The sequence below is a fragment of the Gadus chalcogrammus genome, chromosome 9, assembly GCF_026213295.1.
Source record: "Gadus chalcogrammus isolate NIFS_2021 chromosome 9, NIFS_Gcha_1.0, whole genome shotgun sequence".
Classification (NCBI taxonomy): Eukaryota; Metazoa; Chordata; class Actinopteri; order Gadiformes; family Gadidae; genus Gadus; species Gadus chalcogrammus.
In genome coordinates this window covers 19774852-19797718 of record NC_079420.1, presented here as the reverse complement: position 1 = coordinate 19797718, position 22867 = coordinate 19774852, and the positions used below count along the sequence as shown (strand labels likewise).

At 52.6% G+C, this 22867-nt stretch overlaps 1 protein-coding gene across 2 annotated transcripts in view; it reads right to left on the bottom strand.

The window, feature by feature from the left end:
- Positions 1-22867, bottom strand: part of igf1ra (insulin-like growth factor 1a receptor) — a 178868-nt gene that overhangs the window by 4184 nt on the left and 151817 nt on the right. For both annotated transcript variants that reach the window (XM_056599055.1, XM_056599056.1), the window contains 18 exons: positions 18251-18551; positions 16453-16589; positions 15726-15870; positions 14524-14732; positions 14081-14207; positions 13514-13749; positions 13013-13180; positions 11901-12108; positions 7566-7867; positions 7007-7149; positions 6515-6680; positions 6272-6374; positions 6038-6108; positions 5629-5858; positions 4869-4973; positions 4203-4362; positions 3341-3470; positions 2121-2255 (listed from right to left, as the gene is read on the bottom strand). In XM_056599055.1, coding sequence (XP_056455030.1) covers positions 2121-2255; positions 3341-3470; positions 4203-4362; positions 4869-4973; positions 5629-5858; positions 6038-6108; positions 6272-6374; positions 6515-6680; positions 7007-7149; positions 7566-7867; positions 11901-12108; positions 13013-13180; positions 13514-13749; positions 14081-14207; positions 14524-14732; positions 15726-15870; positions 16453-16589; positions 18251-18551 — 3076 coding nt within the window. The remainder of the gene's footprint in view (positions 1-2120; positions 2256-3340; positions 3471-4202; positions 4363-4868; positions 4974-5628; positions 5859-6037; positions 6109-6271; positions 6375-6514; positions 6681-7006; positions 7150-7565; positions 7868-11900; positions 12109-13012; positions 13181-13513; positions 13750-14080; positions 14208-14523; positions 14733-15725; positions 15871-16452; positions 16590-18250; positions 18552-22867) is intronic.

Genomic DNA, 22867 nt, shown 5'->3' with positions numbered 1-22867 from the left:
ACCGACTGAAGCGAGGGCACAACCGACTTACACCTAAGTCATCATCGGTATCATCGGTATCCTCATCCTCCCTCTCTCTCTCCCTCCCTCCCTCCCTCCTCCTCCCTAGTCTCTTCCTCGTCTCACCCTCCCTCCCTCCACCCCTCCCCTCAGGTAAATGCTATATAATGGCTGGGTATGTCCCGTGTCTAAGCCCTGGCCCTCAGACCTCCCATGGAAGGCCGGTTCAGGTTTGCGGGCCAGACTGGCCCCTGCTTAATATTCTCACACCGCCATCTGTTGTGGCACAAATATTTGCTGATTTCCATAGAAAAACAAAAAAACATGGAAATAAGTCCCGCTGCGCTGTCAGCGCCCGCCGGCCTCTGCTCAGACCGCCCTCAAACCCCGTCCTGGCACGCCGTCCCGCTGGGCCGGGTCACCATGCTAGCGGCCCGGAGTACCAGGGCCTCCCGCCGGGGCCTCGACTCCTAATGAGGAGTGCCGGGGCCCTAAGCTGGGAGGATCGAGATGCTATCGGGGGCCGGATGGGTTACACGGGGCGAGACACACGACGACCGGACGGGCCGCCTTCGTCAGGTTACTCGGTGAGACAACAAGTCAACAAAGACAACTGCTCTTGTTTTTCCACCCGGCCTCATGAACATGTTCCACGCAGGGGGTTTCAGCCCCAGTCTGTTTGACGAGCAGGGGAAGTCCCGGTCTGGCCTAGGGCTCATGGGTTATTAATACCAGTAAGTGATATTGAGCGCTCCACAATAAATCTGGAGGTTTAACACAGTCTTTTATCACGGCCCATCCCTGGGAAAGAGAGTGCACTTTGTCCACACGAAACCCAAGAGGGAGGCAGGGAATCCAATCCCTGACCTGAAGCTACCTGACCATGGGAAGCACTGGGGCGGGAGCCCGTACACACAGAGCTCCGCAGACGTGCCTCGCAACGCCTCCGCGCTGCGGGCTGAGGGGAAAACCAAAAGGAACGCCGCCGTTGCCGTAGCGTCTGAGCCGGCGTCGGCGGACGACGACGACATCGGCCCCTCCTGGGCCCAGGACGAGGTGACACGCGGCGCTGTGCCCCGCCGTAACACTATCCGCACGCCCCCGTCACCAGGGCAAAACAGCCCCACGGCTACCATAGATACGGGCCGGTTTGTGTATTCATAACAGACAGACAGTCCAATCCCCTCTTACACACACGCACACACAGACACAAACACACAGAAGCACGCACACACACGCCACCCCTTCTTTGGGCCTGGGCTGACGGCGGATGCGGTCGCTGGCCGCCATCTGAGGCCGGGGTTGTGTGTCGTCAGGGAGACACTTTTACACCGTGACGCAGAGTCACATGCAGGCATGCCCCCATCACAGCATACCTGATCCGCCTGTCCACCCTCATTACCCCCCCCCCCCCCCCCCCGCCCCGGAATAGACGCCAGACCTCTGGCCTGGCCCCGGGGCTCGTGTGTTTACAGCCCAGAGATTCCCGCGGTTGTGGTAAAAGATATATGTATATATATATACGATACACTATATTCTGCTGGGAGGGGGGGGAACCTAGCCTGGTTCTACCAGACTCTCGTACTTCACTTCATTTCATTTCATTTGTACAGAGAGTCTGGACCTAATCAATTGACAAACGTTAACTCACTTGAAGGCGGGTGTCTGTTGAAGTTTAAAATGATTGGATCTGCCCAGTGCCACTCTGGATCTGCCATAACCAATCGCTAACGTTTGGTTGTGACGTATGTCATGCGCCGGGAATCACGCGCAGGTTGTACACAAACCAAACACCTTGCGCGTCTGCACGAAAATGTTCGTCAACGACAGCTGCAGGTTTTGTTCGTCGAATTTAATTTATCAGGGAAAAATTGCACATTGTAAATCAACTACCGACCTACAACAACAACTCAAACTGGCGTACGACTTTATCGTCATTGTTCTCAGACACGCCCTCTGTTCGCTGATTGGTGGCCGCTGTGGCGGCACCAGAAAACCAAATTACATACAGCTGGTCCAGACCTAGTACTGAAGGGAAATTCAAATTGAGAGGAAGTACTTAGGCGGGCGGAGCCAGGCTAGGGGGAACGGGGGTTTACGGAGAATGCAGGAATACTCACAGCATGTCGGGGCAGTTGTCGGGTTTCTCCAGCAGGCTGCCGTCCATGACGAAGCGCAGCACTTGTTCGTTGGACAGGCCCTGGTAGGGCTGCTCCGCCAGGGTGGCGATCTCCCACAACACCACGCCAAACGACCTGCGCACACAGGCAGGAACGCCACCAGGAGGAAGGTCAACAACTCTGATTGCGGGAAGGGGACAACCTATGTTCTCATTGGCTAGAGCGCTCGAAGATAAACAGAGTTGTGGAGACTCTTGTTTTGATAGCATCCAACATTTTCCATTGGCTAAACTCTGGGAGAAAAAACACAATTATCCAGCGCCCTTATTTTGGTGGAATTCGCCATTCTCATGGGCACTCCAGAGCGTTCAAGGTAAACAGGGTTATAAAACACTGGTATCCTCCGTTTCCCCTCGCAGAAGGCCGAAGATAAAGCCACAGTGAGGGCAGCTTTTCCTAATCAACGGGATAAGCGTCCCCTGCTGGTGCGTTTGGCGGGCGCCCAGAGGGGGTTCCTGTAAGGCCGGACTTGATCTGGGCAACATCAAAGCGGCCTATATAGTGTGCAGGATGGAGGTGGGCCTGCTCTGGCCCCGCAGCCGCTCATCGGAGAACATCTGGGCCCGTTTACGCCCGCTGTTTGCAGGGAGCAGACCGTGGGACACTGCCGGCTCAGGAACAAACACTCGCATGGGAACCCGTAAACATTCCCGGTGCTCCCCGCTCGAGAGGTGTGGTGCGGACGGAGCGAGGACGGGCCACGAAGGAGCGCGTGTTTTTCGAGAAGACTCACACACGCACGCACGCACACACACACACACACACACACACACACACACACACACACACACACACACACACACACACACACACACACACACACACACACACACACACACACACACACACACACACACACACACACACACACACACACACACACACACGGCCGTTTGGATCGGCACATTCACAGCTGGGGCTGGGGAGAATTACCGGTAGTGCTTCAATATGCGGTGAATAGATCACGGAATGAGTTGAGGAAAAAGCATAATAAAATCCACCCATGCAATGCAAGCAGCCTCTGTCTGGCCCATCGGGCCTTGCAGGCGGCGTAAAGCAGCGATTTGATTTCAACCCTGGCTGCAGGGAAACACTCATGCCCAAACCGACATGTGTCTGCGTGTACTGGCGTGTGTGTGAGAGCGCGTGCTCCTTCGTACCAGACGTCGGACATGGTGGTGAACACGCCGTCTTTGAGGGACTCCGGAGACATCCAGCGGACCGGAAGCAGCCCCTTGCCCCCTTTCCGGTAGTAGTCCGTCTCGTAGATGTCCCGCGTCATGCCGAAATCTGCAGGAGAAAGAGGCTCACTATTGATGTGTGTGGAAGACGTGTATAGATTCATAAACTGGAAACAGCGTCATCAGACATTGATGTGTGTGTAAGTAATGTATGGATTCATAGGCCGGGCACTGTGTCATCAGACAATGATGTGTGTGTCAGGGTCATGTATAGTTTCATATACCGGACACTGTCATCAGACAATGATGTGTGTGGTCGTGTATAGTTTTGTATACTGAAAGGTTTTCGGAGAAAGCAGCCAAGTCCTGTGTGATTACCTCACCCTTATTATCTAATCATCATTAGCTAATATTATGGGCTTACTTTTTTTATCTGTAAGCTTTATTCAATATTATTACTGTTATTGTCATCTTGAACCTCATGTTGGTACCTGCTTCTTGTTTTGTTTCCCTGTTTACGAGCCAGTTGACTCGAGCGACAGTGAGAGCGAGAGCGAGTGTGTAAGATCGAGAGAGATCAAGTGAGAGAGAAAGTTTAAAGTGGAAATTCAGCTCACACACTCCAGAGAGATGGAGGAGGAGTTAGAGGAAGTGGAGGCCAGGGTGAGCCACGCCCTTCTCCTCGACTCCGCCTTCATCTGCAAATATACATAAACTGTTCTCCTTCCTCTGGCCCACCCGGGACCAACCCCAAAACGTTTTTCTGAGGGGCCTCCTGTGGGTCGGGTTCTGGAGCGGCCGAGAACCGACTGGAGGGCCTCGTGTGGGCGTGGCGTCTCACCTCCGATCTTCACCGTGTAGTCCTCCGTCACCATGCAGTTCCTAGCAGCCAGATCCCGGTGGACAAACTTGTTGGCGTTGAGATACGCCATGCCGTCAGCAATCTCCCCGGTCATCTGGATCATCTTCTTCAGCGGGGGCAGCACCTGGGTGGTGGAGTTCTGGGACCGGAGGAGGACACACAAGCACAGTATTCAGGACGTCTGTGGCCTGGAACCTTGCTGTCCCAACAGAACCAGAGAGGTCCTGGGCCGGGGGGGGGGGTTCAGCCAGAAACCACGAATGTACGAATGTAGCGGCTCCATCGGTGTGTTTATGTATCTATAGGCCTGCCTGTGTAACAGGAAACCTGGGGAAGACTATTGAAACCAAGTCCTGAATAATGTTTTATTTTATGAAGAGGATCTTGTCAGTTTTCCAGCACTATATTAGATCTGCCGCGGGAACGGGAGCCAGGGGCCGAAAGCCAGGAACTGAGAGCAAGGGACCGAGGGCCAGGGAGCGAGGGCCAGGGAGCGAGGGCCAGGGAGCGAGGGGGCCAGGGAGCGAGGGCCAGGGAGCGAGGGGGCCAGGGAGCGAGGGCCAGGGAGCGAGGGCCAGGGAGCGAGAGCTACGGAGCGAGGGCCCAGGAACCCAGGACCAGGGAGCGAGAGCCAGTGGTACGTACCTCCTTCCTCAGTGAGCGCAGGTGGCTCTTCAGGTCCCCGCGGGTCATCAGCTCCATGATAACTAGCGTTGGCTGTCCCTGCGAGACCACGCCCAGCAGCCGCACCTGAACCAATCACAACGCAGCATAGTTTACAGTAACTGTACGGAATGTTGTTATTGGCCCGAGCCCTTAAATCAAAATGAGGTCATCAACAACGGCAATGCAGTTAAAACGTGATTTATTATAAAGGCACACTTATTAACATTTAACCATGTAATCATTTAGGTGTATCTATGTCGCAACGCATTACACATTTGTTACCTTAGGATGAAGGTCAATGGTAATTGGTACTAGGCTTGTTTTCCACGGTGACAAACAAGAATAATAAGCAATCTGCAGAGATGCGTTGAGCTTAACTAAAGCCTGAGGCTCTAGCAGCCAGCAGCAGGCGTGTCAGAACAACAGCCACCCCTATGATCCATGAACTTCTGCACCAAACCTTCCAGCGCAACGTTCCACGGCAGCTTGAGACACAGCCCCACTTCTATGTTGTATTTATTGCCGTTTTATGTGGAGTCTAAAGCGTAAAGCGCTCTGCCAGTGAACCAGCGACTGGTGTGCAACTCAGGAAGTGAGATCACTGGGTTATTATGGGGTTTAACATTCACATTTTCAAGGCCGCACCAAATATTTGCTCCACTCGCTCATGTCTCCGAAGACACGACACGACCGCCCTGGCCTCCCTTTACGCTACACGAGTCGCACGGCGCCCGCTTACCACGTGGTGACAGTTGAACTCCTTCATCACCGAGGCCTCGTTCAGGAACTCGATGCGCTCCCGCATGCTGGCCGTCTCGTTCACCGTCTTGATGGCCACGCGGGTCTCGGGGTCGTCCTTCACCACGCCCTTGGCCATGCCCTCGTACACCATGCCGAACGAGCCCTGGCCCAGTTCCTTGTTCATGGTGATCTTCTCCCGGGCCACCTCCCACTCGTCTGGCACGTACACTGGGGCGGACAGACGGACACACGGCGGCCGGTTAAAGAGAGGGGAACACCTGGGGCGCGGCAGGATGTAGGCCCTGCATGACCGTATCAGGCCTGTAACCCGTGGATGGGCACAGGCACAGGGGCACAAGAAGAGCAGCTGTTTTGTATACACTGGTGCGCTGGTGACGCTGCCTTACTTTCAGCTGCGCTGAAGTACTCTGGGTTGACGGAGGCGTAGAGGACTCCGTTTCCCAGCCGGTCACTGTTTCTGTAGGGTCAAACGAACAGCTTACAATCACTGCAGCAGAACTTATGTCATCGGGATCTAAACCCTTGAATCGATACTAAGTGGTGGGCGTCCGTGACGGGATGTTTCACACCACAGGTTGTTAGCCCTTGGAAAGGCCATGAAAGGAAGGGAGGGAGCGTACCTCTTCTTGTTGATGAAGAAGAGGGCGGTAAGGAGGCCGATGATCATGATGATCACGATGATGGGGACGATGACGGCCAGGTAGAGGGTCACCTCGTACTCACCTGGAGGACAGAGCGGCAGCAGCACAAGACATCAGCTCACACAAACACGCCGCGCTTTGTTTAAACGGTTCACATTTGGGTTGTTGTGGTTGCTGTTGTTGTCAGTGTCGGTGTTGTCCGTTAGGGTGGAGTCAGCGTACGTTTGGGCGGGGCCACATAGAAGTAGACCGTCTCGGTCCAGGAGCCGTTGCCCGCCAGAGAGATGGCGCGCACACGGGCAGAGTAGTTCCCCGGGCCCAGGTTGGTGAGGCGGCCGCCCCGGTGCTCGTGGAACTGCTGGCGCGACACGCACTCGTGTTTCTCGGGCTGAGGCGGGAAACGGAGGGCAGCAACAAGCACGGGTCAGGAGCAGGCCGGACAAGGTCCTCAAGCACACTCCCTGATTTGATTTATTCATCCATTTCTATTTGTCACATTCCTGAACTATAGCGTTAGAATTGATGATGGTTGTTTTGTTGTGTACTCTTGGTATTGTTTTGATTAAGGAGAAAAACATATTTTCTGGTGAAAACCCCCAGAAATCTTGATTTGTCTTGGTTTCGACATTGGATCAAGTCCAAAAGGCGAACTGTGCTGCTTTTGCTGCTAAGAGGCTGCGTCGTCACAGTGATTAGACGTGCGCTCAGACTCACCTCCGCCCCGAGGCGGAACTTGATCCCGTACATGAGGATGAGGCCGTTGGGTTTGCTGGGCTCGGGCCAGTGGAGGATCACGCAGCCCTCCGTCTTCTCGTCCAGCTCGTAGACCACCGGTCCTGGGATGTCGTCGGCTTTGTCTGATGGGGGAGAGAGTCAGAGTCTGAGAAACTCCCTAGACCAGACCGCACATCAGGAGTCTGTCTCCTGTGGAACAATCTGCAGAGCTTCCCTCAGCGAGACACACCCGTTTCTGCCAGTTTCCATCGGTGAAGGGAGATCTCTACCACGTAGAGGTTGGGTGCGAGTGCTTTTCTTCAATTTATAAAATACGTTCGTTTGGGGGCTTCGCATTGTAAATTGTATACGTCTGTGTTGTGTATGATTTGTATTGTTTACATTAATTGTACACAAAGCTCTTTTGAAAACATCTCAAAGAGACTTCCTGTTGAAATGGAGGTCGAACCAAAGTGAGTGAATCCCTCTGTGACAACGGGGCGGGAGAGCGGGCGGTCCTCGGGGGATCCCGGCGGGTGGTCCCCGGGGGGGTCCTCACCTGCGGGCTTGGTCCTGGAGTAGACGAAGGCGGCGGCGCTGCAGCTGCGGACCTCCTGGCTGCAGGCGTGGATGTCCATGCGGTAGACGGTGAAGGGCTTCAGGTCCTGGACGTCCATGTGCTCCACCGTGGTGCGGGCGTTGAAGAAGGGGAAGTCCTGGGGCGGCGGAGGGCCCGCCGTGCCGTTGCCGCCCTCGGAGCCCGGCGCGGGGGAGGCGGAGGCGTTGCCCTTGCCGGGGCTGTCCCCCGACAGCGTGCCGTTGGCCGCGCCGAAGACGTCTCGCCGCCTCCGATCGGGGGGTCTGGGGAGGGAGAGAGGATCAGATGACGTCAGCGGCACGAAGGGAGTCACGTGAAACAGGAAGGCAGTCTTCACCCAGCTCCCCCCCAAAACAGACACTTCATGACAAACAAAAGGTAGAAAATAAACAGAGGCAGACTGAATGGACAGATAATGGGGTACACCTCTAAGCTCAGACAACGACTGCTGACAGCGCTGACATCAACGTGTGCCATGCACAGAAGCAGCTCAGCTGCGATGGAGTGGATTCAGACAGGTCAACGCCAGTAAGAGGTCTGTATAAACTGTCCACTTGTTTGTGTTTGTGAGAGTGTGAAAGGTCATGTCTCCAGTGTGAACATCATGGCTCCCTGGAGGGTTGTGTTGAGGAACAGGGTCAGAGAGCAGCACACTGAGTTGCAGACAGTCGGGGAAAGACAGACCAAAAGAAAAAGGAGAGAAAAATAATAGAGAAAAGGAAAATGGTAAATCCTTTTTCTCCAGCTCTGGCAGTACTCTGCCATTCATCACCTTCATTCAGATTTAAACCTGCCACAATCAATTAAATGACTCTTCCTTTATGAGATATATGTGTGAGTCTGTTGGCAAGGGCCGGGAAAAATGAATCCCATCCATTGGAGTTGTAATAAGAGAGTGGAAGAAAAAACGGATGGTGATTCAATTATGAGACACAGAGCGAGAGAGCTGGACGACACGTTCCAATAGAGAGTGCATCAAACAAAATGTCACGGATGCTTTTCTGACAGACACCCGAGGGGGAAAAGGTCTCACTTGCAATAAAATGAAACACAAACCAAAGTGTAGACACAGACGGCTCTGTGGGAACCACGGCCAGCCGTGAAGCGTTCCTGTCAAGAGTCCATTCCAACTTCAACAGTTAAGACGTCCAAACAGAGATCCGTCGTTATTAACGTCGCCCTTCAACTGCTTCAGGGAAGCCGCCATGAAAATCTGACAACAAAATCGAGTGGGGGAAACAATCGCACACACCTACACACTTATGGAAGGAAGGTTTGGTCCGACACCACCACCACCCCCTTCCCCTCAATGGAAAGAGTGCTGCTGTGAGACTCATTCTGGCCCGGGAGGCCTGCTTCAGCTGTGAGAGCCGTACACTACGAGTTCTCATGCGCGTCATAGGTACCTGGGTTCAGCCTGGGAGGAAGGGCCGTGGCTCCAACGCTCCCCGGCCAAACCCCAGAGCTGACCGCATCACAACCACAGCGCTGGGGGCCTCCCCGTCAGCCTCCGCCCCCACCGCCCGTCTCAACCAGGGGTGTTCTTCTGCATACCTCCACACGCTGGGATCCAGCACAAGGAGCACCGTGACTGAATTCTCTGTCCCCGGCCAGAAAACAACACAAGCCGACGCCAGGCCGTAACCGCGGTTACGCAGACACGCACTGCCCCCTCGTGCGCTATTACTTCACAGGAACACATCATCGTTCCGAAGATCAAGTGAAATGTCGGCCGAATCCCGACACCGGCCCGCAGCCACGCATTAGTGGGGGCAGGTGGTCCAGCGCCCTGTTCCAGTCAGCTGATACAGTCACGCAATGTGCCAGGAGGGTGGGAGGCGGGGGCACAAAAATTCTCTCTCTCAAACCCTCCCCCTCCCTCCCTCCCCCTCACTCTTTTTCTCCCCCTCTCTCTCTCTCCCCCTCCCTCTCTTTCTCCCCCTCTCTCCCTCTCTCTCCCTCTCTCCCTCTCTTTCTCCCCCCCTCTCTCTCTCTCTCTCCCCCCCTCCCTCTCTTTCTCCCCCTCTCTCTCTCTCACTCTCCCCCTCCCTCTCTCTCATCGCCAACTCCTGGGGGACTTCCTTCTTCCCGCATTCATGTAAATACCAGTTAGCTTCGCTGTACATTTCCTGGCAGCTGGTTGACTCCTAGAGACAAGAGTGCGCGAGAGAGACAGAGAGATGGAGAGAGAGGGGGGAAAAACAGGCTGCAGACAAATGAGGCATGCGAGGGGGTGGAGTGCCAAATGGGCCAGGGGGAGGGGGACAAAATGGAAAACATTTCCTCTTCTTTCTACTTTCTGGACATTTTTATTTTTTGTCATCAGTCTTCTTGTTTCCGCCAACGGCAGGCTCTCTTAAATCCTGGACCTTTGGAAACCCAAGTCCCTTTCTCTGGAGGGGTGTGTGTGGGAGATTATACTGCCTCTGTCGCAGTGGAAGGGGCCTTTGCACGCACGCGCGCGCACACAAACACACACACACACACACACACACACACACACACACACACACACACACACACACACACACACACACACACACACACACACACACACACACACACACACACACACCAGGCTCCAACAGTGACCTGTGACTCCACCTGCGACCAGGCCGTACACATCACACAGGCACCAGGGGTCGGATCCAGGAGTACGGTTACACACATAAGAAGCAGTGCATCGTCCCGCCACTGACGTGCCCCTGGACGTTCAATCATGACGACCAATGTCTTTGAGACTGCACCGCAAAGTGGATGAAGAAAGTGTCATGTTGGTCACGGTCAAATTAACGGACGGAGATGGACACAAAGATTCAGCTCCGTAGAAAAGCAACAAGAATGTCAACAACTGGGACAAATGTGCAGAGTGAGAGAAAAAAATGGGCTGCAGCCTCCCTGAACACTAACAGGCCGATCAGACGGAGCAGAATGAGCTGCCTGCGTGTGCCTGGGTTCATGCGATTGGAATGTCTTGTTTGTTTGTTTGGAACGGCGAGGCATCCATAGCCCGGAGCAAGGTAGAACCATAACACCACACAGATGTCCGTGCAGCGGGTCTGTGGAGGTTGTTTTGGTGGTGGTGGTGGAGCTGGTGGGGATGGTGGGGGTGGTGGTGGTGGTGGTGGTGGTGGTAGAAGTGGTGGTGGTTATGGTACTGGTGGTGGTAGTGGTGGTAGTGGTGGTTATGTTACTGGTGGTGGTGGTGGTGGTGATGGTTATGTTACTGGTGGTGGTGGTGATGGTTATGTTACTGGTGGTGGTGGTGATGGTTATGTTACTGGTGGTGGTGGTGGTGGTGGTGGTGATGGTTATGTTACTGGTGGTGGTGGTGGTGGTGGTGGTGGTGATGGTTATGTTACTGGTGGTGGTGGTGGTGGTGGTACTGGTGGTGGTGTTGTTGGTGGTGGTGGATTATGGTACTGGTGGTGGTGGTGGTGGTGGTGATGGTTTATGGTACTGGTGGTGGTGGTGGTGGTGATGGTTATGTTACTGGTGGTGGTGGTGGTGGTGGTGGTGGATTATGGTACTGGTGGTGGTGGTGGTTATGGTACTGGTGGTGGTGGTGGTTATGGTACTGGTGGTGGTGGTGGTGGTGGATTATGGTACTGGTGGTGGTGGTGGTTATGGTACTGGTGGTGGTGGTGGTTATGGTACTGGTGGTGGTGGTGGTGGTGGTGGTGGCGGTGAACAAAAGGCCCGGGTGGAGCACAGCGTGTGCGGCCAAACCGGAGCCCCTCACACTCCTTAATCACCTCTCCCTCCCAGGTTTGTTTGTACTCCTAACTGCAGCCCGCTAGCGCCCAGCATCCTCCGACTGCCGCAGTTGCCGCGGTGACTGGGAGCCGCGAGAGCGTTGAGAGAAGGAAGGGCTTTGGAAAACAAGACGCAGCGTGACTCATCATCCTCAACCTCCTCTCGCCCACACAAAGGGCCCAGCATAGCGGGGGTCATTCCAGAACCCAACTAGCCAACCACAAACTCTCCATCTGGACAACAGGAGAAGCTGCTGCTACACCAACACACACACACACACACACACACACACACACACACACACACACACACACACACACACACACACACACACACACACACACACACACACACACACACACACACACACACACACAGGTCCTCACTTTGACCTGTCACAGTCAGGACACCAGGCCTTTTCAGCGCCCAACCCAACTGGAGTGTGTGTGTGTGTGTGTGTGTGTGTGTGTGTGTGTGTGTGTGAGAGAGGAAACACGAAGGGGCGGAAAAACAGCAGACTTAAGAGGCGGCGGTCGTTACCTGGGCAGAAAGATGGAGTTGTGGAGGAAGTTCTCAAAGTGTTTGAGGAAGACGCGGTCGTCCTGCTCCCGGCCCTTCTCCTCGGGCGTCTTGGGACACATGCAGCACTGGCCCTTCTCCGCCCCGGACAGGTCCGACTTGGTGGGCTTGGAGTTCTCGTCCAGGTCCGTGACGCCCGTGGCCGAGCGGCGGAAGGGGAGCTTGAGTTCTGTGGAGGGAACGGCCCAAGTGGGGGCACCGTGTTTAGGACAACCTGGAGAATGTACTGGGTTTTTCCTCCACAGTATTCAATGTGCAATGTTTGCTCTCAGTGTGTGCTGCGGTGCGAGTAGACCTAGATCAACTATCGTGGTTGGATCGGAATTTGTAGTAGCACTATAACTGTGACAGGATCCAATTAAACATTTATTAATCACACGGAATTCCCCTCGTATAAAATAACAACCCGTTGCTCAATTAATAAAATGCTAAAAAGACATTCAGAGCTGACGTGGGTTGTCATGAATGACCTAGTCTCGCAAAGCCAGACCATCTACAGCAAGTAGAAGTGGAACCACGCTACCTCGAGCCGTCTATCCGTGGGGAAACTGGGCGGGCCTGTTTTTATTTTTTTAAACCAATCACAATCGTCTAGGGCGGGGCTAAGCCCGGGAAGCAGCAGCGGTGTCCATTCAAAATAGTGCGGGGGGAAATACAAGCAACCGGAAGGGGAGGAGTCGCGGCCAAATCCAACGCTAGGCAATAGACGCTGTCCACTTCCGTTCAGCCAGACTATGAATTACCCAATTAAAGTCTAGGTGTCCTGCTGGATGTAGTGGGACTACTGAAGTCGCTCTTCCATTCATCGCCGTAATATGTGTAAGCCAAAAACATTTTTATTTGCCACCAAACATACATGGCAAGGCCTCTGGACCGGCTCAGGGCGGGATCGGCTTTATAAAACCATCATCGTTAACGTCTCAGAACGGCCCACGTGTCCAGGTAAAACAAACCGCCGTTATCCCTCCGACTCTTTCAACCCCCAGAGCCAGCGATTGGACAGGTTGTCCCCGGTTACCGGGGTGCCTCATGTGTCTGTGGGGAGGACCAATGAGTGGCGGCGGAGAGCGGACCTTTGGAGCAGTAGTTGTGCAGGTAGAGCTCGCGGTCCTCCTGCTGCTGCTGCCAGTGCACCAGGTAGAAGGTCAGGTTGCCGTTGGGGGACACCGGCGGAGCCCAGCGCACCACCAGCTTGGTGGAGGAGTTGGCGAAGGCGCGCGGGTCCTTGGGCATCGACGGCTCTGGAAACGACACCGAGAGAGAAGGAAAATATGCAAAGAGATGCAAATCAAATTCGCCCGCCCGATGAGGAACCTTCCCTTTGGCCGTTTGCTCGTTCTTCCTCATAATCAAATCTCTCAGCACCAGTGTGGCACGTGGGAGGAGGGGTATGGGGGGGTGGCTGTAGCTGTGCTAGAAGTCAACAACAGTCCCAAAATCAATCGCATCCGCTGAGCTGCATAATGTAGGTGATTCGTCGCACAAGACCCCCAAGAAATAACCAATCAGCAGCAGCTCACTCAGCGATGGCCTGACCCCTGTCGCAGCAGCAGAATGAGATGCCCCACACTCACGCGACGGCCTGGTGCGGATGTAGACCACGTCGCTCTTGGCGCCCTTGATGTGCTTGTCGTCCCTCTGCAGGGTGATGGCTCTGACGAACACGGCGTACTGGGTCCAGGGCTTCAGTAGTTTCAGCTGGACCTGGGGGTCCGCTGCCTTATCCGGGGGGAGGTCCACGTCCACCATGTTCCAGCTGTTGGAGCCGCAGCCGTCCTGACCGTCGAACTCTGTGATGTTCTGGTGGGGTCTGGGAGAGAGGAACAAAGGAAGGTGTTGGGTCCATACGCACAATACAAATCTGACGATTGCTCTTCAGGTACAACATTCCCTTTTATTTTGAAAAGATAAGACAACTTGTCTTTTCTCCTTTTTTTCTTGTTTAGATCGATAGAAAAACATAAGTTTCTGCTTTTTTTATTGAGCCAATTCTTCCCTGTAGCATTGAATGAATTCATAAACTAGAGCAAGACATCACCCGTGTGTACCTATGCTTATGCAGCACTTCAGTGACAACATGACAGAGTAAACACCGTGCAGGTTTCCAAGCGCCAGTGGACCTGGTGGTTGTGAGAACTTACGACTCCTTGCAGTACACGATGAAGCTGATGAGGTCTGTGTAGTCCAGAGGTCTGTAGCGCTCCCAGGTCAGCTTGATGCTGTTGCTGGTTGTGGTGTTGGACTTGAACGTCAAGGTATCGCTCTCACCTGTTGAAACACGTGAAACACACACACACAATGAGCAACATAAAAAAAGATAGAACTACTGCGAAACAAACAGGAATCATATGTTTGCATAGGTAATGAACACAAAAACATATATTAACTATTCACATATACTAAATTGTTGAGAAGACACTTGTTTTCAAAATAGCTCTCTGAGGTCCAATTGGGTAACCCCTAGTTGATAACTTAGTCACAATGCCTAACAACTATAGTTTGTACAATGTTATCAATAAAATCCTCTCACTAAATCCACTAGTGTCGACGGGTATAAAGACAAAGGATCCCTGGAAACACTCACAGCTGGCCCGGTCGCCGTTGTTCCGGACGTCCCCTTCCTTGCGCTTCTCGGGCACCCCGGTCTTCTCCCACATCTTGTGGATCTCCGACATGCAGAGCTTGGGGTTGAGCTGGAAGAAGAGCCGCCCGGCGCGCACCGTCAGGTTGTGCGTGGACCAGTCCCACAGGAACTGCAGGTTCTGGTTGTTGATGGCCGAGAAGGAATACATCCTGAAGGAGGGGGAGAAGACGGGGGAGGTTCTTAAGGAAGTGACAATAGTGTGCTCCTTAATACTGGGGTCATACTGGGGTCGATCAAATCACAACACGGGCAAAATCCCAGCCACCATTTTAATCCCAGCACTCACTTTGGGACAGATAGAAAGACATGGGAGATCACCTCTACACTGGTGCGTGTTTTTGTCTGTTTGTGTGTGTGGTGGCGGTGGGGTGGGGGGTTGCCACGACGTCCTCCCCAGCCGATGTCCGACCCCATTAGGGGGGGTCAACCAGATTGGTAGGAAGGGGGCGAGTGTGGTATCAGTTCCCAGGGGGCACCAGACCGCCGTAGAGGCCCTTATTGACAGTTCCCTTTCCTTAGTGCCACACTTATCATCACTTCCTATCACCCTAACCAGAAGAGATACAATACAGGCTGTGTGTGTGTGTGTGTGTGTGTGTGTGTGTGTGTGTGTGTGTGTGTGTGTGTGTGTGTGTGTGTGTGTGTGTGTGTCCTGAGGGGTGTAGAATGTTTCATGCATACAAACATTGAGGGGTTTGAAGATTTTTTTTTTCTTCTATCCCAAAAACAGAAATGAATAATTTTAGATTATAAGATACTTTATTTATCATGTTTAATGAAATAAACGCATGTTAGGACATGTCTGCACTGTATGCAAGGTATTGTGTGAAGCTGATGGTATATATATATATATCGCCCTGCAAAAGGAAGTCTGGGGGCCCCTGCTAGAGCTGTTGCCCCCGCAACCTGACCCCGGATGAGTGATGAGATGAGTGATAAATTAAAACTATATTATTATTTATTTTGGGATATTTTTGGTATGTTGTGTTACTATGTTGTGTTACTACTAACGGTACTTCCCATTTTGTTATCATGCCCTGATTGTTAGACCATTGCATTTTATGAACCACACACACACACACACACACACACACACACACACACACACAGACACAGACACATTGGGGGGGGGGGGGCCTTACTGGTCCATGAGCTCCTCCCCGTTGATGTAGCGCAGGCTCTTGAGGAAGGAGAGCGAGCTCAGAGTGTGGGAGTAGCGGATCCTCACGTAGCCCGTCACCGTCTGGATCAGCCCCATGAAGCTCTCCAGCTCAGACGCTATGTTGTCTGAGGAGCACACACACACGCTTATTTATAACTCCTGACTCTCAACCCAGGAACACTCCCTCAAGATAGAACACCAGACACACACACACACACACACACACACACACACACACACACACACAAGCCAAGGAAACCTGTGCTTTGGGAATCAAGAGTGTGTATTAATACGGAGGTTGTATAAGCATTGTCATAGCTACAGATAAGCTAGTAAGCCAGGCTGTCAGGCGGGCATTACTGTAAATAACACAGCGCTGTGGTGTGCTTATTGAGTTAACGGTGCAGCACCCCTCTCGTACAAAACCGTAGCATGATGCGATCCAACATAAAAAGACCAATACACACTCCTTTCAAACCATCCCCTCACACAGCCTAGCACACTAAAACACTCATGTTTACACGTGGGAATAAAGCCGCTTCCGCTCACCAGCTTCTGTGCGTGGTGCTGTTTCAGCGGGCAGGTCACTGCGCTGTGCCCTAGCATCCCTATAGGGTGCCCCCCTCATTAACATTGTGCTTTGGGCTACGGATGGATCGGGAATGGCAGGAGGTGCGCCGGTGTGGCGGAGGCGGCAGCGTACTCACTTCCTCGCCGGATGTTGATCAGCAGGTTGCCCTTGATCACGGTGCAGCCCAACAGGCCCTGGGCCGCGTCCACAGAGTCGATGATGGTGGACGAGCACGTCTTGTCGCAGAGGCCATGACACGCGCTGCAGAGCATGCTGGTGGGGGCGAAAGGTGGGGAGAGGGTGTGGAGGGGGGGGGGGGGGGGTAATGTCAGAGATTGAGGGCTGGATCGGGGCCCTTGCTGTCTTATCATTAATGCAAAGTCACGTCCCCCCGGCTCTCTGGACGACATGAGAACACATTCACACAGGGTAACGCGGGGCCACTCTTCAGACGAGAGGGGCTGGAACGGTTCCCCCCCCCCTCCTCCTCTCTGGGCTGGCCTGAGTTGTTTGTGTCCAGAGAGTGACTCACTGCTGCCCTGACCTCGGAGACAAAACACACGTTGTGTGGCCAAGGAATTATACAGCGCCAGGACACGTTTGCGGAGTGACGAATCACAACACGGCGGATGGGTCTGCCTCCCTGAGTCACAAACAGAGGCATCTTTCATCCCACATCCACGCCAAGCAGAGTGAATGTCAAGCGGTTTTAGTCGTGGTTTAAGATATTGTTGGGATAAATCCCTCCCGGAATCCTCTGAGCTATGCTAATCTGCAACAAATCCAACCAATGGCGGGAGTTGGGCACAGGGCAGCGAGTTCAGCCTGTTCCTCCTCCTTGGATCATCACAACCTGACAAGCATCTTTACCTCGGGGCCTTTAAGCTTCAGGATCTCTCTCAGGCTAAAGAATCCCAGGCAGGTGAAGCTCAGTCCCAGGCAGCCCATTCTCTACGTGTCATGTTTTCCGGGCCAAGCTCTTTACGTCGTTCCCGTCAGGAACATTCCATACATGGCCCTGAATGCCTCTTGCATGAAAAAGACCCAGAGGGTGATTTGAAATAAAAAACAGCTTTTTTGCATCACTTGACTGAATGAATGCAAGAGTTCAGCTATACTAGATCAGAAAGGGGCGGTGTTAACACATCATCATGAATTTCATAAAATGTTTACAGTTTCCATCTACGGGCAGGGGGAATGGGATTTATCAGGAGGTGCCAATGATTAGCAGTCGATTGATTTCTACCAGACGATCCAGTAAAGCTTCCAGCCAGACCCTCTCTATAGCCTCCTTGTTTTGGAAACACAGCGGGTGGAAAGCAAAGACGCGTGTAACCTGAGACCAGCGCGTCTCTCTCTCTCTCTCTCTCTCTCTCTCTCTCTCTCTCTCTCTCTCTCTCTCTCTCTCTCTCTCTCTCTCTCTCCTCTCTCTCTCTCTCTCTCTCTCTCTCTCTCTCTCTCTCTCTCTCTCTCTCTCTCTCTCTCTCTCTCTCTCTCTCTCTCTCTCTCTCTCTCTCTCTCTCTCGAGCGAGCGCTCTTTGCCTGTGTTGTTGTTGAAATTCCTCCCGCTCTGCAGTAGTTGGCGACATTTCCCCGCGCAACATCCACGAGACCTGGCTCAGGCCGCTGAGCGACATACGTCTCCAGCGAGAGACCAGGAGTTGGAGAGAAATGTACGGCACGCACTCATAATAACAAGCCGTTCCTCTAGTACCACAACACTCAACGACACATGGCCCCATTGCCAGGACACAAAGTACTGGCAACGGGCTGCGTGTTATCGTTGTATTAAACACTGACCTTACTGTAGCGACAGCGTTATATTGCTCCACCTTCTGACAAATGTACCTATTGTAAGTTGCTTTGGATAAAGGCGTCTGCTAAACGCCCTAAATGTGAATGTAAACGAATGGTTATCGTCCTTCAGTCCTCACCCGTTTGTCTCGTTGCGTGTAAACCCGGGGGGACAGTCGGTCATGCACTCCCCGGCGTGGATGACGAAGGCATTGTCGTGGGGCAGGTGCAGGCGGGAGCACAGGTCCATGGTGATGCAGCGCCAGCCCTCGAACTTGTAGGTGCCGGGCGGGCACTGGGCCACGCAGCGGCCCTCGTGGTAGTAGTGCAGGCAGGCCGAGCACGCCGCGTCGCTGTGCGGCTCCGAGCAGCTGCCCAGGCACTGGCTGTGGCAGCACTCGCCCCGGTCCGAACACGCCTGCTTGCAGGTGTCCGGGCAAACTGGAGGAGACGATATGGGGCGGGGGGGGAAGAGGAAGAGAGAGAGAGAGAGAGAGAGAGAGAGAGAGGAGAGAGAGAGAGAGAGAGAGAGAGAGAGAGAGAGAGAGAGAGAGAGAGAGAGAGAGAGAGAGAGAGAGAGAGAGAGAGAGAGAGAGAGAGAGAGAGAGAGAGAGAGAGAGAGAGAGAGAGAGAGAGAGAGAAGCCAGTCAGTTTAGTGGGAGTGAAAAGGTAGATGAACGCAAAGCAATTATGCACGTCAGTTTTACTGTAAATAAGAAATGAGTGGTGCTGCTCAACTGTTTTGGAAACCCCAGATGGATGAGATGGCGGAGTCTATAGCATCAGATGAACTGTTGTGCAAACATGACAACAGCACCGTTTCAAACCCCCACGGGACGCTGTGTTCAACGCAGGCCTCTCAAGTGCTTGCTTTCATTTTGTTTGCAGTATTGCGTGTTGACTTGTGTTTGTGTGTGCATGTGTGCGTGTCTGGGCCTGGCTGGCCTCCAGAGGTAAGGAGGAGGGATTAGTGAGCTGTACAATGATAGTCAGCCCGCGTCGCACATGGAGTCGGGAATCATGGGGGAGCTAAAAGCCTTGATGAACAGCAGGGCTCACCTAGGAACAAATCTATATTGTATTCTATTTTTGCACTGTTGCTTTCATGGATGGGAATTAAAGGATTTTTGAAATAAGAAGGAGGCAAAGTGTGTGTGTGTGTGTGTGTGTGTGTGTGTGTGTGTGTGTGTGTGTGTGTGTGTGTGTGTGTGTGTGTGTGTGTGTGTGTGTGTGTGTGTGTGTGTGTGTGTGTGTGTGTGTGTGTGTGTGTGTGTGAGAGAGAGAGAGAGAGAGATTGGGGGGGGGGGGGGGGGGGTCTGCTCTATCACTGACAGTTGAAAGCCTCTAAGGACCTCCTATAATCTGAATTCGTGCCCAAAAATCCTTGCACCATCCATCTGAACAACAAGATGAACGTAATAAACACACAGGGGGGTAAACACACACAAAGACTCCCTTATATCTGGCTTCCTGGATACAGAAATGAACTGCAGTAAAAAATAAACATTGTGAACAAAGCTTTTAGAAATTGTTCTGGTAACGAAACGATACCCCCATCATTTACAGATAAACAGTTCAAAATGGGGCCGACAACCACGACTCGGATCAGAGGAAATAAGTACATTTATAATACAAATATATGAAATAAAAACTCTCGACTGCGAGAGCAAGAGCCACTTCCAAGAGCTGACTTCATGTCCGTCCGTCCGTCCAAGCGAGGAACTGACAGGGAGGTGATTGTGTAGAGAACACTGGGGTGTTTCAAATGAACTCTGACACTGTTACTCAACACATACACACACACTCTCTCTCCGTTACTCAACATGGATAACATAATTGTCTTGTTTACCGAGTGTCACACACACACACACACACACACACACACACACACACACACACACACACACACACACACACACACACACACACACACACACACACACACACACACACACACAGTTTATTGAGCGTTGAGGAAGTTCTCAGGACGAGCGGTTGACCCCGGAGCCTTGACCCCCGGGACCCCTCGCCCCCGAGGGTCCGAGCTTGGGATTTAAGAATCTAAGTGGGGTATTACCTCAAGGTTATAAAAAACCCAATATAATCCAATCTGCTTGGAGAACGTGTGTTTATCCGTGTCATGGACACCACTGACGGAGGTGAAAGAGTGTGTGTGTGTGTGTGTGTGTGTGTGTGTGTGTGTGTGTGTGTGTGTGTGTGTGTGTGTGTGTGTGTGTGTGCGCGCGCGCTCTTGGCATGTACAGGAGACAGAGAGGACAGCAGATAGAATGTTGTTGAAGAGAAAGAAGCAGGGCGACAGGAGCAGATAACGCAGGGGCGTACTAATCTACAGACCAGGCATGAGACCCAAGCGTCCTACTTTCCCAGCAGCCCACTTTACCCAGGCCCAACAGCTTCCGTTACACCCCCCCACCACCCCTGCGTCCTGTCTGCGGAGGATCCGGCAAGATAAATAGCCTTTTTTCTTTTTTTGGCCAGAGGTGCTGAAAAGAATGGGGCCTGCAATCCAAGCCTTTTCACACAGCTAGTTACAGGTTTCGGTCCCTGGGTCAAAGTGCTACAGATGAGGACCTCCCTCATACCTTTGTGCCATAAATCTCATTGCCTTTAATGAGCCGTTAGCGTGTAATTAGAGTAAATCCCCCTTCCACACTTTTTGTGCAACCTCCGACCAACAAGCGCTATTAATACGGACGCGTTTGGACCCGTGGAGCCTCTCCCTCAGCGGTATTCAGTCCTACCAGGGCCCTGGTGGAAGCTTAGCTGTGCTGATTTAAACCCAACGAACAACCAAACTGAATAAAGAAGCAATACTTCTGGTGGTCTCCTAGCAACTGGTTAAGGCACAAAAAAACAACCAAATACGACAGGTTGGAAAACATAAACCGGTATGCGTGTGTGTGTATGTGTCTCTCCCTCTCTCTCTGTCTGTGTGTGTCTGTCTCTCTCTCTCTCTGTGTGTGTCTGTCTCTCTCTCTCTGTGTGTGTCTGTGTGTGTGTGTGTGCATCAAAGCGACACTATCCACAACCACCATGTGCCTCCACACAGAACACGCCTCTATCCATGCCCCAGTGGTGTGTTTGTGTCGGTTGGATGTTGCAGGTCAGGGACAGAGGAGGAAGGAAGGTGATACGTGTGCCCGGTTCAGGACATCATCTCTTGGCTTTTATGAATGCATCACCCCCCCCCCCGACCCCAGGCCCCCAGCGCCCCTGTCTTGAGCATGAATATTTCATGGTGCTTAACAAAACATCTGTGTAGGTTGAGAATGTGACAAGACAAGCATGAGAGCAAAGCGACACGCAACGCAGCACGCAAGGAGGCACGCAACGAGGCACGCAACGCGGCATTTAATCAGCGTTGAGATCTTTCACTATTATTTCAGTTCTGGACTTTCAGATAGATGGAAAAATACTTTATGTATCCAAAGGAAATCAAGTTTTCAAGTAGCGGACAACGTTACAGAGGACAAGATAAACAAAATGAACAACAACAAAAATGAACTGAGAATAAAGACCTGTGCTGAGAACCAAAAGGAGATCTACACTGAAAGTGGCCCTCCGCTGGGTGGGAGGCAGGTGTTTCGTCTTGAACTGGGACTAATGTGCTCATTTGTCTAAATAAAGGCAGTACCGCTAGCCATACAATATGTGGAAAGAAACCCTGCACCGAATGACCCTGTGTGGAATCTGACCAATAGGGGGCAGCCAAGGCAAACTAACATACCTCTCGGAGGGAGGTCTCAGATTCCTCAATGAAGAGAAATTTCAAACAAGCATTCCAGCAGCCAAACACAGCGCTCTGGCTGCGTGCGCCTCTGTGTCTGAGCGGCTCTGTGAGAGCTGCTGTGTGCGGCTAACAAAAGGCTAACTGCCTAACAATCCATATAAGTCGAGCCGGTTGTGGCCGTGTGACCAAACCACCCTGTGGTATGGAGGGTACCATGGTCTATATATAGCTGCTCCTGATGCGCGCCTATTTTCACACCAGTGCTCTGTACGCACAGCTATGCAATGGATGGCACCATGGGATACATGGTTGAGAGGGAAAGAGTCTCTCTCTCTCTCTCTCTGAGGAATGTCTCATTATGAGCCCTTGGTATTCCCCGTGGGTAAGATGGCAAACAGCCTTTTGTCCCAAACACTGAATTTTTTTTCTTTCAAAAGAGATGATTTTCTTTGGCCGGATTGGATGAATTTCTCTTTACATCACGACAATCAAGCAATCAATAAATCCAATTCTTAAAAATAAATCTGGTGTCTATGGCTGTCCCAGGCCGGTCCAATAATTCAATTTGATTGGATGGCTTCCCTGTCTGTCTACCTGCCCGGCCACCTGCCTGCACTCTGCCACTGCACTCATTGGGCATAACCGGCTACAGGCTAGACAGACCTATGGCTAACGATCTAGTCAAGTGTTTTGGGGGCGTGGCTTTGGAGGGAGGTCTCAAGGGAGGGGTGGGATGTTTTTCGATTGGACATTTTCAAAATCAAGCTAAGTCTGGCTGGTTTCTCCAAATTGCCCACCCTGGCATTAACGCAATGTCAATGTCTACTCAAAGAATCGCCTACAGCGCACAAATCACACCTTCTCTGGGAGGAGGAAGTTGGCCTGGAAATCCTGGCACAGGAGGCAACAAAATAAACAAACACGAAAGGCAACTAAAGGAAAACAAAATGAGGAATAATAAAAGCCCGCACTCGGAGCACAGGATGAGCAGCGCCTGCAGCCATGA